This window comes from Cimex lectularius, unplaced genomic scaffold (genome assembly GCF_000648675.2).
Source record: "Cimex lectularius strain Harlan isolate CLEC.00 unplaced genomic scaffold, Clec_2.1 scaffold240, whole genome shotgun sequence".
NCBI classification, from domain to species: domain Eukaryota; kingdom Metazoa; phylum Arthropoda; class Insecta; order Hemiptera; family Cimicidae; genus Cimex; species Cimex lectularius.
The window spans coordinates 487930-505574 of record NW_019392905.1 but is presented as its reverse complement, the minus strand read 5'-3'; the positions used below and the strand labels follow the sequence as shown (position 1 = coordinate 505574).

The 17645-nt window shown below is 33.2% G+C and overlaps 1 protein-coding gene across 1 annotated transcript in view; it reads left to right on the top strand.

Moving 5' to 3' along the window:
- Positions 1 to 1628: 1628 nt before the first annotated feature.
- Positions 1629 to 17645, top strand: part of LOC106662555 (MICOS complex subunit Mic60) — a 50169-nt gene continuing 34152 nt past the window's right edge. The window contains exons 1-11 of the mRNA XM_014386735.2: positions 1629 to 2048; positions 8032 to 8135; positions 8221 to 8427; positions 8494 to 8609; positions 8688 to 8792; positions 8894 to 9028; positions 9100 to 9238; positions 9299 to 9503; positions 9705 to 9842; positions 9915 to 10046; positions 16678 to 16906. Of these exons, the coding sequence (XP_014242221.1) occupies positions 1935 to 2048; positions 8032 to 8135; positions 8221 to 8427; positions 8494 to 8609; positions 8688 to 8792; positions 8894 to 9028; positions 9100 to 9238; positions 9299 to 9503; positions 9705 to 9842; positions 9915 to 10046; positions 16678 to 16906 (1624 nt within the window). The 5' untranslated portion in view covers positions 1629 to 1934. The remainder of the gene's footprint in view (positions 2049 to 8031; positions 8136 to 8220; positions 8428 to 8493; positions 8610 to 8687; positions 8793 to 8893; positions 9029 to 9099; positions 9239 to 9298; positions 9504 to 9704; positions 9843 to 9914; positions 10047 to 16677; positions 16907 to 17645) is intronic.

Below are 17645 nucleotides of genomic sequence, written 5' to 3'. Positions count from 1 at the left end.
AGGGATTTAATAAGAACTCTAGTTTTCTTTGATATAAATTTTTTTTTTGGAAATTAAATAAGGACTGGAATTTGTTTGGATTTAAAAGAATGTGGTTATTATATGACTGATTGTTTGCTTCAGAGATGTTGCTTGCAGGACATTGAATATAAAGTTGAGTGTCATCAACATATAGATGAAATTTGGAAAAATGAAGAATGGAAGATCATTTAGGAAATGTAAAAGAGTAAGGGTCCAAGAATACAACCTTGGGGATATATCATAGGATCATGTTTTGTCTTGATCACTTTAGACGTGCTGAACTACGGACTGGGCAGGCGAATAAGGCCGAGTTGAGGGGAACCACCCACCAGGTAATACCACCTGCATTCAACATTGCATTTTATTTATCCTAGAGCAGCCGATCTTTCAGAGGGATGTGCACGCCACTGCTATCATCCACATGCCTCCCAGATAAGGGGTCGTAGTGCTGATCCCCAGGAGTGGATATCAAAACCCACTGAGCCTGCAACCCAGCTATCTGCTATGAAATGATCTGTTATATATTGTCAGGACAACAACTATTGGTTAATTATTGCTCGTTTTAATATTGCCATTTTTTATCCCATTTTATTTTTATTTTTATTCGTTATTTATTTTTTTGTCCTATTCCATTTTTTCATCATCTTGCACTCTATATTCTTCCACAAGAATGCTGCTAATTGGCTTGGAGATTATATCTTCTTTGTTGTATTTTAGGCAATTAGTCAAGAGACGTTATGCTGTAACCAATTCACTGCAGCAATCGCATAATGGAGCTGGTTCTCTGCGTATAAGGTACCCATGGGTAAGTGTACTATGCCCTACTCTCAGTCGTGTCAGAACAGTCTCTTCGAGCCTTGAGTCGCGCGCTGAAGAGCCTCGGGGGCAACATCTGGTTTTATTTTTATTGTCCTTCATTTCTTTCCATTCTTCCTGCCACTTCTGCCAGGATATTTGTTTAAGATGATGGGTTAGAAATTTTTTTTTTTCATAATAGGCATTTATTTTGTTAGACACGTTTCGGTCTAATATAGACCATCTTCAGTGACTTTTTTATATAAAGTGGTTTGTCTGTTATTTACATTGTAATAAATTAAAAAGTGGATGTCTGAATGACTATGTACTTGGCGGGTAGTTCAAGTAACCCATTTTTGACAGACTGCTATGTAAAAATCGTCAAACCACTTGACCACCAACAAGATAAATACCTGTAGTGGAAAAGATAATTTATTTCCAACCCATCGTCTTATTGTAGAGTACAATGCAAGTACACAAAATCATGATGGACATAATCAAAAGATATTTGGTTAAATAAAATCTCAAATGCTTTTGATAATGAAGGAAGAATACTAATAGGGTGGCAGTCACTAGCAAGAATGGGTTTCTTGGGTAAAGCAACTATTGGGGATTAGGGCAGTAATTAATATGGTCATTGCAGACAGTAAAGTTTAATTTGTTGTCGAAAATAACACCAACGACTTTAGTCAACAATTTTAGAAGAAAGATAACTTAAAAAATAAAAATAATTTTCTTTTTGTGATAATTTGTTTGAATTTAGAAGTTGAAAATTTCTTATTTTTTTGGAATATTTTCATTGACAATATGTTCCAATTTTCCCAATTTATAAATTTTCAAAGTAGAAAATTGTACAAATCAGTTGATTTGTCAAATTAATTTCCAGTTGAAATTTCACGTCAGTTCGTCAGAACCCTTTCAGAAAGTCCAAAACGAATGTAAAGTTCCAAATAAATCATATCAGGGATCGACCAGGATCATGAGCGAAACGGCATAGGTGGAAGGGGCAAGCGTCGGCTTTGGAAAAATCGTAAAAAGGCGGCTAACGAGAAGGCTGACACGCTCGTGTAAAATGAATTGAAGGTTCCTTTCGATGGAGCACTGTTAGTTATTCACAGATGTTTCGATTGGTTCGTCCACGGCTTTACACGCCTTCGCCTTCTTTGGGGCCGATCGTAGGTCCGAGGATGTTCAGGCACACGGCAAAAATACCATTTAGCCTGGCCAGGAAGGTGAGTAAGGGGCATTTTTACCTTTTCAAAACCGACCCCGGCGAAATTACGAAAAAAACCTGATTATTTTTATTTTCGATTTTCTAAATTTAGACCGGCGGCAAAGTTGATTCTTTTTGACCTGGCTCGTTTTCCGGACGGAACGACTTTTCGCCGCGGGCGATTTTGCCGCCGGGGCCGATTTTTGGCCGTTTTCAAACGGCTGGAAAATCATAAATTTATTGTTTTGTTTGGTACAGGTTATGATCCCGGTTTCGTCCACGTTATCTCTTATCATTCCCAACCAGTGTTTTTTTCATACTAAAAACTACCCCCTTTTGACTAAAAATCATAATAAAATAGTTTTAAAAAACATTTTGACGTTTGCGACCAATCATTTAACAAGTTTTTAAAATTTCCTTTAAAAACATGTCAATTGATTCACACTGGCCCAATTTATATTTTTTTCCTAGAAACGATAGTGGTCGTATATAATAATAATAATAAATCTCTATTGTTGATATATCATATATAAGCATGTTAATTGCAACTAAGTATATTTTTCTATCGGGCTTTTGTCTTGGTTGTAGACTTGTCTGTCAATGGGGTCGCACACTTTATACAAACTTTCTCTTATTTTTTGTATAAACGCAATAGAAATACGATGAATTATTGATTATTTAGCTCCATTTATTTTTGAAATTTTTATTATCAAAATGTTGCAAAGTTTTTATTTTATATATTCGTTACAGTTCGTGGTCCGATTGACCAATTAACTTTTTTCAATTAATTAATATTTATGAAAGGTATTGGTTGAGATATTATATATACATTATTACATTTTTCTCTATCCGGTTTTTTCTTTAGTTGTACGTGTGACTGTCAAAGGGGTCACCCACTACATACAAACTTTGTCATCTTTTTTTGTACAAACTATCAAAAGCTTGCAATATGATAGAATATTGATAATATTGGTCATTTAGCTCCACTTTTTATATTTTTATTATGAAGATATTGCAGTTTTTATTGTATCGGTTCATTTTCTCTACCTAGCTTTTGCCTTAGTTGTACGTTGGACTGTCAAAGGGGTCGCACACTTTATATAAACTTTCTCATATTTTCTGTATAAACAAGCAATAGAAATTTGATGAATTATTGATTATTTAGCTCCATTTACTTTTTTAGTTTTTTTAAATCAAAATGTTGCAAAGTTTTTATTTTATATATTCGTTACAGTTCGTGGTCTGATTGAACAATTAACTTTTTCAATTAATTAATATTTATGAAAGGTATTGGTTGAGATATTATATATATATTGTTACATTTTTCTCTACCTGGCTTTTGCCTTAGTTGTACGTGCGACTGTCAAAGGGGTCGCACACTTTATACTAACTTTCTTATATTTTTTCTACAAACTGTCATAACTTTGCAATACGATAGAATATTGATAATATTGATCATTTACGTCCACTTACTTTTTATATATATTGCTAGTTTTTTAGCTAGATAGTACATAGTTTTATTGTATCAGTTCATTTTCTCTACCTCGCTTTTGCCTTAGTTGTACGTGCGACTGTAAAAGGGGTCGCACACTTTATACAAACTTTCTCATATTTTTTGTATAACCAAGCAATAGCAATACAATAGAATATTGTGTGCGGATGATCAGGTATTAGGTCACTGAAACATAGAAACTCCCAACTTCATACCAAGCTTTCGTTTAATTTGAAAACAACTCCAGGGCTGAGGTAATTTACAATTTTTTTTTAGGTACATATGTAGATGTTTATAAATCCTTGATAACAAATAAATAACATATAAATTTTTTTTCACCAATGTGGTTAATTTAAGAAAATGATAGATTATTGATTATTTAGCTCCTTTTACATTTTTATTATGAAGATATTGCATATTTTATATTGTATTAGTACATTTTTCTCTATCTGGCTTTTGCCTTAGTTGTACATGTGACTGTAAAACGGGTCGCACACTTTATACAACTTTATGTCATGTTTTGTAAACAGCTAAAAAAATAGATAGAATAATGATTAAGAAATCGTGAGATGCAGACTGGTGTGATGTAGGTTTCAGAAAAACATTTTCTTTATCGTGCCAACGTTTCGATCTTTATTGAGATCATCTTCAGGGCTCAAATTGTTTGTCTTCTGTGTAATTGTGCCATTCTTGTGTGTCGTGTTGAGAGTGCCCTAATCACCACACAAATAGGTAGAATGTTGATTATTTAGCTCCAATTACTTTTTTACTTTGGTATTGTTCATGTGTCTCAACTTTATTATATGTTTGTTTAAACAAACAAAAGCATTGCAATAGAAAATTGTTTATTTATCTGCACTTATGTCTTTATTTTTATTATCGAAATTAGTTTATTTTTCTCTGCCTGGTTTTTGCCCTTATTGCCCTTGTGACAAAGGGGTTGCATATTTTTTGTTTAAACGAACAATTACAATTATCAAAATATGGAATAATGTAAATGTTATTAATCTACAGTTAGTAAAAAAAAGTGTGTTTACAGTTTCAGTACATGAGTTGTTTAAATATATATATTATATCTCAACCAAGACATTGCATGGAAAGAATAATTATTTGAAAGATGTAACTTGATCAATTGACCGCTAAAGCATAAATGAATAAAAATAATTTTTACATAATATTAAACAATATATTTATATCGAATTTACATGCAAAACCTTTTTTTTTAAATTGTCTCTAAAGCATAAATAATAACAATTAGATCCCGGATTTGTATCCAATAAAAATCCTCAAATATGCAATGTTATATGCATTACAATTAATTAAGGTTTTTAGCTGAGATAAAAAAGTCAATGGCACGAGCGGGATTCGAACCCACGATCTTTGGCTTGATACGTCGCTGCTCTACCACTAGGTATCTATGAGGTCACGATAGCTCAATTGGTAGAGCAGCTGCGTATCAAGCTGAAGATAGTGGGTTCGAATCCCACTCATGCCATTGACTTTTTTATCTCAACTAAAAACCTTAATTAATTGTAATATATTAATTGGTCAAGCCGACCACGAAATTAGTGAAGTTATATGCATTAATAACCCTTATATATGCCACATAATTTGCACTAAAATAATAAAATACACAGGTTGAATGGTGTAGACACTAATAATTAATTTATCTTTTTTAACCTAGACATATTATTTTTGGTCTAGTACATATTCATTTTGATAGGAAATATAATTGAAGCATTTCGGTCGAAAAAAAATCATATCATTTAAAGTATTATACAAAATAAATGATCAAGTTTAATTAATATCATGATCTTAATTAAATTGAAGATATACATTGCAATGTTAGTTTCTATAAAACTACAGCTTTTATCACTCAAAAAATATTTGTACATAGAAAAAACACTTTCTGACATCAAAAGAGGTGAAGGCTGCATGCGTATAGGAACTTAAAATGATTGGATCATTGGTTCCCTGTAAATTTAATTGTTTCTATTTAAGATTTCATTAATTTACCCCGCTTAGTCAATCTGAATTTTTGCCAAGAATGTTTTTCGATTTATTTTGTAATATAATTTACATCTCTGGGGATTCTGTTTTTCTTTGAAAGGAAAAATGCAGCCTGCTATTTTAGAAGATGTTGATGTTCCCACTTTTGACATTTTTAGGTTTACTAGATTGAAGATATCAATGAGTACTGACTATGTTTGTATGTCAAAAGAGGCACCTATTTCTTCTACAACCGGTCTATTTAAAAAACAACACTTTTTCAGGAAAGGCAAAAATTGGGCCTAGAGTTTTGGAAATAAGGGCCTGAAAAAATGCCAATTATTTCAAAAGAATTTTATCAGTTTGTGTACACCCTCGTTCCTGGCAAGTTAATTGAAATCTGAATGCAATTTGAGGCTCTTGTCTTCCTCTCTTGTTCTTAGTTGATTATTTATTTATTTTTATTTTTCTCAGTATCAAAAATGTTTCAAATTTGTGATATTTTTGAATATGCACCTTTGTGCAATGTTCTTCAAATATGCAAAATATGCAGAATGCAATTTGAACCACTATACCATGGAGGTATGATTCGGATAAATATCTGATCACCATGGTCATCAGTGTTAGTAAAAAGAATATACAATTGCATACAAATCTCGGCTCCATTAACAAAACTCATAACAAAAAAGTATGCATAAAATGTTAAACTTACAACAAAATTATGTATGTATGTAAAATTAATAATCAGCAGGGCCCCTTTATTTTTGAGCAATTCACGGACTCATTTTCTTCTTTGACAGCTTCAGTCAGGTGATGTTCATTTTTTATGCTGCAAGTTTTCAATTTTCTCTTCATTTCTTCATGAATGTTCAATGTGGTTTAGATCTGGTAATTGTGGGGGTGGTTTTAGGTGGCAGGGAGTATTGTACAATAACTACCCCTTCATTTTCTTTGCTTGACATTTCATGCCATTATTTTATTGAAAAATGAAATTAGCAAGAAGTACAAGTTTCTGGGCACTGAGCTTTAAATTTTCAGTAAGGATGTCTATATGAACATATTGGTTCATTATCTACTCAATAATTTTTAATTACTAACCCCTGATGATGCCCATTATCCTTCTCCTGCTATGTTTCACCATCACACACATGTTTTATATTTTCATAGTGGCATGTTTTTGCCACACTATCATTCTCATCAGAACAGAAAACATTAAATTTTGACTCATCGCTAAAAATTACACTGTCCCAAAAAATATACAATTTTGCAAATTTACCTCTCTTTTTTCTATTAACTTTTCTGATGTAGGGCTTTTTACAGGCAGATCATGATAACACTAACCCTACCTAACCTAATCTCATATGTCCCTAACCTTAATCCTCCTTAACCTCATCTCACCTGTCCTTGCACATGTAGATGTAGATGTAATATTTCAGGGTATGGTATACTGCGCCCTTTAAGAGCTATTGTATCTCCTGTGCTCTGCCTAAAGCACATCGGTGAGTCCTATTTCATCAAGAAACTTGATTAATAGGCCCGGTTTCAGTGGTTGTAGTTCTTCTATGGTCACATTGTACAGTCCTTGTACATAGAATATTTACAAATTTCCTTGAACAGAAATAAAATGCTTTGTACTTGCATATTTACTTTGCTTAATATACAAGAATGTAATGATAAATAATTATGTAACCAACCCTACCTAACCTAATCTTACCCATTCCAAACCATAACACTAACTCTACCTAACCTAATCTCATATGTCTCTAACCTTAATCCTCTTAACCTCATCTCACCTGTCCTTGTAAATAGAATATTTACAAATTTGCCTTGAACAGAAATAAAATGCTTTGTACTTGTATATTTTCTTTGCTTAATATACAAAAATGTAATGATAAATAACTATGTAACCAACCCTACCTAACCTAATCTTACCCATTCCAAACCATAACACTAACCCTACCTAACCTAATCTCATATGTCCCTAACCTTAACCCTACTTAACCTCATCTCACCCGTCCTTGTACTTAGAAATTACAAAAATTCCTATTTAAATTACATACTTTACAAATTTGCCTTGAAGAGAAACAAAATGCTTTGTACTTGCTTATTTTTTCTGCTTAACGGAAAAAAATTGTATCATGGATATATGGCTATGTAACTAACCCTACCTAACCTAATCTTACCCACCCCAAACCATAACACTAACCGTAATTATGCTAATTTCTTTGTCCCTAATATTAATCCTACCTTACCTAATCTCACCCATCCCTAAACCCTTCATAACATAATCTTACCCATCCCTTACCCTACATAAATTAACCTATTTGCCTAATGTAACCTATCTCATGTATATCTTCTGGTAACGGGAAATCGTTGATATGAAAATGATTATGCAAAAATATTTATATATCGAGTCCAAAAACATTCATGTTAAAAATAAAACTTTATAATAATATTTAATGCTTAGATAAAATTTAGTAAATTCATTTTGTTGAATCATATTTTTACAATTATTTTTCAGCTACAACAGGTACAACTACAACAAAATGTTGGTACACTTAGGTTTTACAGAACATCGTCACATATGAGATCAAAAGAACCTGGGATGAAAGAATGTCCAAAGGAGTGAGTTCATTAGATAGCATTATTATATATGATTATAAAGTAACATTGTACAATAAGAAATCTGATATTCATGTAATTTATTTAGTGGGTCTGGGAGAGCATTTTATTACACATTGGGGAGCATTGTTCTTGGTACTGGAGTCGTAATAGCTTATGCTAAATATGACGATGAATTTCGACAATGGCTGAAACAAAACGTTCCCGGTTTTGATGAATTCATAAAATTTATCATGGCCGAGGAAACGACACATGTTGATTACGCAGTTCAACGCTTCATTGCATTGAAAGACGAGTAAGAAAACAAAATTTGTGTATATTGTTTATAAATTTTAATTTTAATCGTTTGTCTTGTTATCAGAGTCATCAGAGATTTGGCTCAGCTAATTGGCTCCAAGACTCAGGAAGAGAAAAAAATCCCTGCTGCAATAGCTGATAAGAAAGATGACGGAGAGAAAAAAAAGAAAAAATATATACGTAAGTCTTCCGAATTACCTGGGATTATTTTAAAAAAATATTTTTAAAACCGTTTCGAGTAATAATAATTATTTACAGCTCCCTCATCAGCTTTTGTTGCCAATACAAGTGAGGAAAAAGAGAAAAAATTTGATGAAAAAAGAACTTCAAAGATTGTGGGAAAAGATGAAGAAATTTCAACCGGTGTGTAGTACCGTTTTATTTATATTTTTAATCCAAATTTTGAATTGCATACATTAGTTTCTTTTTGGCTTTTTATTATAAAAGTATCTTAAATTTTTCAGATCCTGGTAGAAGTAGATCGAAGGAAGCCAGGGGAGATATTGACCCAAAAAGTCTTGTTGAACTTGAAGCCATGACAAACATAGCAGCTTCAGAAGCTGTTGAAGCTTATGGAAATGCTATTTGTTTTTTCCGAGGTATACATTTATTTCAGGATTATTTATAAAATAATAAATTTGTATGATTAATTGTAAACTGATTTCTTCAGATCACATCGAAGAGGTCGTTAAAGTTGTGGAGGAATCGGTAGACAAAAATGATCCTAAAGTTTGGAAAGCGTTAAAGCAAAAGGGCCAGGACAGGGAAAAAGCTGTTAAAGAAGCAGAAGAAGCTGCTAAAAAAGCTATGTGAGTATTCCATATTTTTAAACAAATCAAATCGTAAACTCTTAATATTTTATATTTTAGGAAAAACATTAACACTTTGAAGAAACGCATTGATGACCCGGATTTACCTGGTGGGGCTGAAATGCGGACCAAAGCAAAGAAAAACATGGACAGAGTCTCAGCTCAAATTGAATTGGCGAAGTCAAATTATGAAAAGGAGAAAAATTCTGCCACAGTTTCAGATGCTTACTGGAAGAAAGTTTACCAAGCACGATCGCATTTTGCTGTATGTTTATTTAGTTTATTTTTATTTAGGAAAACGAATTAATGATTATTTCAATTTAAAGGATTTTTTGTACATAATATATTACAAATTAGATTTTTTCACTCATCATTTATATTGTACAATTTCTGTAGATTAAAAAAATTATGCTAACTGTCATAATTAATGCAGTTTTTTAAAAATAATTTTCTTTTTTGATGCTAGGACGAGCTTGAGACTTTATTCCCCAATGTCTGTATAATGGATAGAAACATGAAACTGAGTGGAGGTGAATTTGATCTGTTCATACTGTATGCCTATCAAAACATCCTTTACTACCAGAAGGAATTGAACAAACTCGATGTTAGTATCTATCGAATCACTGTTTGTTGTGTAAATGGTTTTTCTTTTTAATATTTACATCCACCTTTGTAGACTGTTAGCCAATTGAAGCTAAAATCGGCCCTGGAAAAGAGTAAACTTGGCGATCCCGAGGCCATCGACGCGGCAATTGAGGTCGAATTGGAGAAAGAAAAACGGAAAATCTGCCAGGAATACCAAAAGAGAGTGAGTAAAGCAGTAAATATTGACTGCATCCTTATTGTAATTAAAAAAAAAATTATGTTCTCTTTTAAGGCTGCTCAATTTTGATCATTTATTAATCTCGTTTTAATTTCTCTACTGCTTTGTCCTATATATTTAATGTCACAATCATTACAGTTAAGTTACAATTAAGTTAATGGATATCAAGAAATATTTATTGATAGGTTGCTAGTTAAAAGAATAAAAAAAATTACTATAAAAGAAGCAACAATTGGACTCAGCCACCCTACCAAAAATGAATCATTAGGATTCCGTTGTTTGCCATACATTGGTGAATTATCAGAAAAAAAGTATGTAAAATTCTTAAACAAGATGGTTTTAGAACAGCTTTTAGAGGTGTTCACATGGAAACATCCTCTCAAAACCTAAAGACAAGGTTGACAACTTGTCAAAAAGCAGGGTTACCAACTTAATTGTAATGATATAAAAATATATAAAGTGGTAGAGAAATTAAAGCTAGAGTTAAAGAACACTTACTTAAATCCAACAAATTTTCCGAATTTAAGGACCATCTAAAAGAAACAAAACACAATTTAAATTTAAATACAACAGTTTCAACAAAGGTTACATAGGTTCAGCAACTAGATTGGTTTGAGTAATTTGAAATTAAAAAATGTAAAATTGAACATGGAGATAAATGCATTAGTAATATATTTTGATTTACCTCCTATTTTAAATATGTACTTAAATAATATTAAATTCACTAATTTTGTGGTCCGCTTGACCAATTAATATATTACAATTAATTAAGGTTTTTAGTTGTGATAAAAAAGTCAATGGCATGAGCGGGATTCGAACCCACGATCTTCAGCTAGATACGCCGCTGTTCTACCACTTGAGCTATCGTGACCTCGATCCACTCGGACACCAATTCCTATCTCAACCCCACCTTTTGAGTTTTCCCTCTTTTTAATCGATAGCTCAAGTGGTAGAGCAGCGGTGTATCTAGCCGAAGATCGTGGGTTCGAATCCCGCTCGTACCATTGACTTTTTTATCTCAACTAAAAACCTTAATTAATTGTAATGTATTAATTGGTCAAGTGGACCACGAAATTAGTGAATTTAATGATTTAAAAATGAAGTATACTTCACTAAAGCTCTCCGTGGCCATTTCATTTGTCGTCGAGAATCCAATCCGATTACACGACATTTGAAAAATGGCAATAAGGAGGGAAAATTCAAAAAGGTGGGGTTGAGATGTGAAGTTAGTGCCTGAGTGGATTGAGGCCATGATAGCTCAAGTGGGAGAGCAGCGGCGTATCTAGCCGAAGATCGTGGGTTCGAATCCCGCTCGTGCCATGGACTTTTTTATCTCAACTAAAAACCTTAATTAATTTTAATTAATAACATCATTACAGCAAAGTTTTTCATTATTTTGCTATTGAGGAAAAGATTAGACGAAAAACCCCAGCTATCATGGTCAAACTATAGGAGGATGTTCTTTATTCTTCTGCATAACTAATGATCACCCAAACTATAATTACTTATTTGGCAGAATATTGAGCTTGTGCTAGCCTAGCGTTGCTTAAAATATTTAATGATTACATCTTTGATGTATTGTAGCATCGTTGACATGTTTGTAGCGGTGTTTAGTTCCAATGCTTGTATCTGTCATAAGTTTCAGAAACTTGTTCTGTACAACCTGCAATCTTGCAATATTAGTCCTGCGTGTGAGACTCTAGGAGCCTGACCAATAGTTGGTGAAAAACAGGACTGATGAAAAAGGGGAGGAAAAAATACGCGGCTAGCCGCTTTGTACTTTTTCCTCTGTCATTTATATTATGAGAAAAAGTGAGCTTACAGTCCATTATTCCTAAAATATTTGACACACTTGGACGTCAACAGTCACGTATTTAATTTGAATTTTTTGTACAGTGACGGTCTACAGTTGCTAAGAACGATTGCTTTCATTTTATTATAATTTTCCAACTTTTCAGAAACTTCCTATGCAGGGTATTGCATTATTTAACCTGTTCGATGTTATCTATTTTCCAATAGGAAGTGTAGAAAGCGATATCATCAGCATAAAAAGTCATTGGGACATTCGTTGGGTGAGGAGGTTTATTGTGTTAAAGTATATTTAACAGAATGGGTCCAAGGATAGCACCTTGAGGAACAACAAGTTAAAGTTTTATTTATGTATCTTTCTTTACAGCACTTTATTTTGAAAATTATTCATAAATCGTGAGATGCGGTCTGGTGTGATGTAGGTTTCAGAAAAACATTTTCTTTATCGTGCCAACGTTTCGATCTTTATTGAGATCATCTTCAGGGCCTGGGATTTACAAACATTGTTTACATTTAACAAATACATTTAGGATGTGGAAAAGTGAATTTATACAATGCAAAATATATTTTTTATATTCAATCAAAGTATTTCTACTCACTCAAAGTGTTTGTCTTCTGTGAAATTGTGCCATTCTTGCGTGTCGTGTTGAGAGTGCCAAGTGAGATTTTGCTGTTTTATGTTAATATACGTTTGATTTTGAAGGGGTGAGGAAGGAAGCCGATATAGAAAAGACATTTTTGTACAAGGCGTCGGCTTCTTTGAGGTGAAAGAAATACAAAAATGTCTTTTCTATACCGACTTCCTTCCCCACCCCTTCAAAATCCAACGTATATTAACATAAAACAGCAAAATCTCACTGGCACTCTCAACACGACACGCAAGAATGGCACAATTACACAGAAGACAAATACTTTGAGTGAGTAGAAATACTTTGATTGAAAATATAAAATATATTTTTCATTGTATAAATTCACTTTTCCAAATACTAAATGTACTTGTTAAATGTAAACAATGGTTGTAAATCCCAGGCCCTGAAGATGATCTCAATAAAGATCGAAACGTTGGCATGATAAAGAAAATGTTTTTTTGAAACCTACATCACACCAGACCGTATCTCACGATTTATGAATAATTATCGATTAACGGTCACTAATCACCACACATTTATTTTGAAAGTGAACTCTTAAATCTTAGGTTGCAAAAGGCAAAAATTGATACTGGTTACTTTTAATATTTTTAATTAATTACGATTTTTTGCGAAAATAAGGGAAAAGAATGCATTTTTGTATGGTTATGTCCTGTAAACGTCCAATGTATATTTTACATTGATTAAGAAACTAGAGAATGCCAAGTGGATTCTTTATTTAAGAAGATAAGAGGAAATCAAATGTAAATGCATTAACCAGTTAAGGGCAAGATATCACAGAAAGGAAAGATTTGGAAGGATTGGATGGAAATCCTTTAGTATGAACTCTCTGAGAATGAACAGATCAATTCCATCAATAACTTTCTTCCAACTTCACTTTGCCATTATCAAAGAAAAGTAAAAAAGAAACAAAAAGTTTAAAAGCTTGATGGTGTTTACAACAAAAATTTATAGAAGAAAAACCCAAATTACAATATCCATCCATTAACATAATCAGTTATGTGAATGATACTTAATTGTATATACTATATAAACAGTGTGGAAATATTGCAAGTAACAGTTTGTTTTGGATCAAATCCATTGTAAAAAATAGTGTAAAAGTACGCTAGTTTAATGTTTAACACTATTTACAACTTTATGCCAAAACGACACCGCGCATTTCCTTGAATATTTATCGAACAACAAATAAAAACGTCCTGATGGAAGCACAAGGCTTCTCGATTGGTACCCATTGTGAATAATCAAACCTGCACGGTTCGTTGGATTTTATTGAAGAGGATTTAATTATATGGTCCTCTCCTCGTTTATTTCATTCTTGAAGAGTATCGAACGTTGTAGACGGTCGCATATGTTTCGATTTTATCTTTAGTTCTGGTTTATTATTGTGACATTAGTCAGTGGATTGGATTAGTTCTTGGGTACACTGGAACTTGAGGGCGAACTGTTAATACATATACGATAACCGTGTTTTATTTCTTGGTTTTTGCCATTTCTTTGAATTTCAACACATCCTTGATTCTTGTTTTTACGAATTTAAATTTTTCTTGAAAATCTCTGATGTCACCGGATGATTTTGGTGTACGGCTGTGCCATATTATTTCTTAACGAGTAATGTTTTTATAATCAAACATAAAAGATTTGTGTTATCTTTGGCGTTGAATAATCACTATTAACATTAATTGATGGTACCGATGCCAGCATTGTTTTTACGACTGAGAGCTGCTTGTGGTTGTTCGGATTGACCAATTAAACCTTAGACTGTATTTTACGACTACTGAAAGCAATTTAGTTTTATGCGTGGAATTAATTTATTCGGATTTTAGATTAGTACAACCCACCATTCGGCCGAAATTCCGGTTCAAACCAGATGCGATTTGTCAGTACAAAAACTCGTGTGCATGTCACCCTTCGAAACAGTGTTAAATGACGTGTCTCGTATTCTTTCCTACCCAAAGACAAATGAGAACAATTAAAACTCGATGCAGTGTTATTCGTTTTACCAAAGCTTTGATTGTAAATTTGTTGTTTTACTATTAGCAAAACCGTTATATATTAATTGCATTTTTTTAAACGTTTTCCAGTACCGCAAGGAAGAGAGGTTCATTTTTCCGATTGGTCGTAGTTTGAGAAAAAAGCTCTCGGGGTCGTCCGTTGTAATACTGATACAAAATCAAATCGATTCCTGTGCATTGGTCTGAATTGTTTTCAAATTGGCCCATTCCAATGCGACCCTTTACTCGAAGGCGATGGGAATCGGAAAATTCGTTTTGTCCTAATTTTCTACTTACCGCGAGTGTTTTTCATTGGAGATATTCACTAGTAAACACGAAGAACAAGAAAATGCGAGGGTTGATTTAAAATTTTGACATAGCAACTAGCAACCTGAAAATATTTCTTTATTGAAACACCCACCNCACACACACACACACACACACACACACACACACACACACACACACACACACACACACACACACACAAAGTAAATTAATAGCTTAGTGGGATGTTAGAAGTGTTGTGTTGTCCTTGCATTTATGAAAACTTTACCCGAATTGACATGGTTTGGTTATTTCGATCATTGTGGTTTGTTTATCCTCGTTGTTTTGTTCGGTTTGACGTGTTATGGATTAATAACTTCCAATATACCAATAGGGAGAATTAGGAGACACTTTGTCATTAAGTTATATTTATCAATTTGTCATGAAAGAAATACAGGTTCATTAAAATATGATAATTATAGGATTTTTCCGTCAAATTAACCATTTTTAATTCGAATTGATCCCCTTTTAATTTAACTGAACCCTTTTCTCTATTTATTTAGAAATCGTGAGATGGGGTCTGGTGTGATCTAGGTTTCAGAAAAACATTTTCTTTATCGCGCCAACGTTTCGATCTTTATTGAGATCATCTTCAGGGCTCAATAAAGATCGAAACGTTGGCACGATAAAGAAAATGTTTTTCTGAAATCTACATCACACCACATCGCATCTCACGATTTCTGAATAATTATCGATTAACGGTCACTAATCACCACTCCTTTTCTATATGATGCCGTGATTTGTTTACAATTGGAATAAAACGGGGAGTCGAAATGAGAAGTTTGTGGCATGGGCGATCGAAGTCACGGTAGATCAAGTGGTAGAGCAGCGGCGTATCTAGCCGAAAGTTGTTGGTTCGAATCCCGTCTGTGACACAAATTTTTTATTTCGAAAAAAAATTGTGTAATTAATTGTGAACCCTTTTTAATTTTAAATTTTTTACTTGGCCCTTTTTAAATTTCAATTTAGCACTTTTTAATTGCAATTAAACCTTTATTTAAAACATAAAAAAAACCTAGGAGATAGTATGAAATGTAAGCAGCAAAACGCGTTTGACCAAAGGGCACACCAATATGATCGGAATCAGTCAAATTACAAGAATGTTAGAAGTTAGAAGTTGTTGATAAACCTAAAATAATCATCTACCTATTTTAGCTGGGTGTGCTGTGTTTTCCTTGCGTTTAAGAATACTTTATCCAATTTGATACGGCTCAGTAGTTTCTGATCATTTTGGTTTGTTTGCCCTCGCTGTTTTGATCTGACGATACGTTTCGGCTTTTCAATGTGTTAGTGATGAATGGTCAAACTACTAAATCAAAATATGGTCAAACTACTGGTTCATAACCATTCCATATCTCAAGAAAAAAGGTCACAAGTTGATATTGCGCAGTTTTTCTATGTGTAAGTTATTGTAGATCGTTTTGCTATTTTTGACTTTTATTACAAGTCGTCATTTAAATGAGCCATGGCATGCCTATTATAATTGCACGTTTGCCTTTGCATGCACACGTATTTCATATCTTAATTTTATATTCGGTTGTTTCCCTGAATCTATGTTAGTTTAAAAGGTTTTTAATAGAAATGTTTACTTGGCAATTTATGTGACGAAGTTCAAAAGTTTTTCGCGAGTCAAGACCCCAGGCTTAATGAATATGCTTGCTGGCGTTAGCAGTTAAAACCTTTCTGGCCGGCCAACTTTAGTTTCGTGACCCTCGCCCACTCCGGATTTGGGAAAAGTATTTTCAAACATGCGTCCGGTGTTTCCCCTGGTGGGCAGTCCCAGGGACTGTTTTGCGACTTCATCTCAGTTTTGTAACTCTTTTCTCTTTTCTATCTGTTCAGGTGTTGACGATGAAGGCCGAATGCGAGAAAGACATGAGGAACCAGCTTCGCCTCCAAAACAACGCCGCGTCCGACCTTTTAGAAGAAGCCCTTGCGGCCAAAGAGATCGAAATAGAGAAAAAGATGAAGAGGGACATCGAGGATAAACTGGCCGAAGAAAAGGTCAAGTACCAAGAGGAAATGGCCGCGATGATCGGAAGGCTCAAAGGAATGGACGACGCTCTAAGAAGTGAGTTGACATTATTTTATACCTTAACATTTAAACTAGAAATTATTTTTCTTATTTATATTTGAAACTTTGTTTGTGTGCTACTAAAGAGGTGGAAGGTGAGGAATAAATTTATATATTGCATGTTACAAAGCTATCCAGAGAATTCCCGGAGTAATTTTACAAAAGCAATCTACCATAAAAGTTTGCAGATTCCCATTATCTTTAATCTTAATATTTCCTGCCTTCTGACAAAGGCTAATTGAAACAAACAACAGCATTTATTGTGTAAACTGTAACATGAAAATGGGAAATACTTTGACATATTTAAAACTATATTTTCGAGTAAAAAATGCGACATTTTACTCAAATTTACCTTCAACATTTTACAATTTACATAGTGTAAATTTTAGTACGGAAAAGTTTTTTTTAAATTCGTTAAAAAGTTGATAGCCGATTAGTAGTTGTACAGTTTATCATCGATTAATTATTTTCAAATTTAAAAGTACAAACATTTTGTGTAGTTATGTACGTTATATATATATATATNTTAGTATTTTACAAACTGCCGTAATGTTTTTTCGTTAGAAATCTATTTTCACGTGTTTTCGCTAAAAATATTAAATGATTAACCACTCATCTCTACTTGTCACATATTGCAGAGAGTATAGTTGAAATTCCATTATCAGCCCGTTGTTCCCTTGCCTCTCAAATATAAGGACAATCAATCTGTTGCTCTATTTCCTGTTATGGTGCCCAA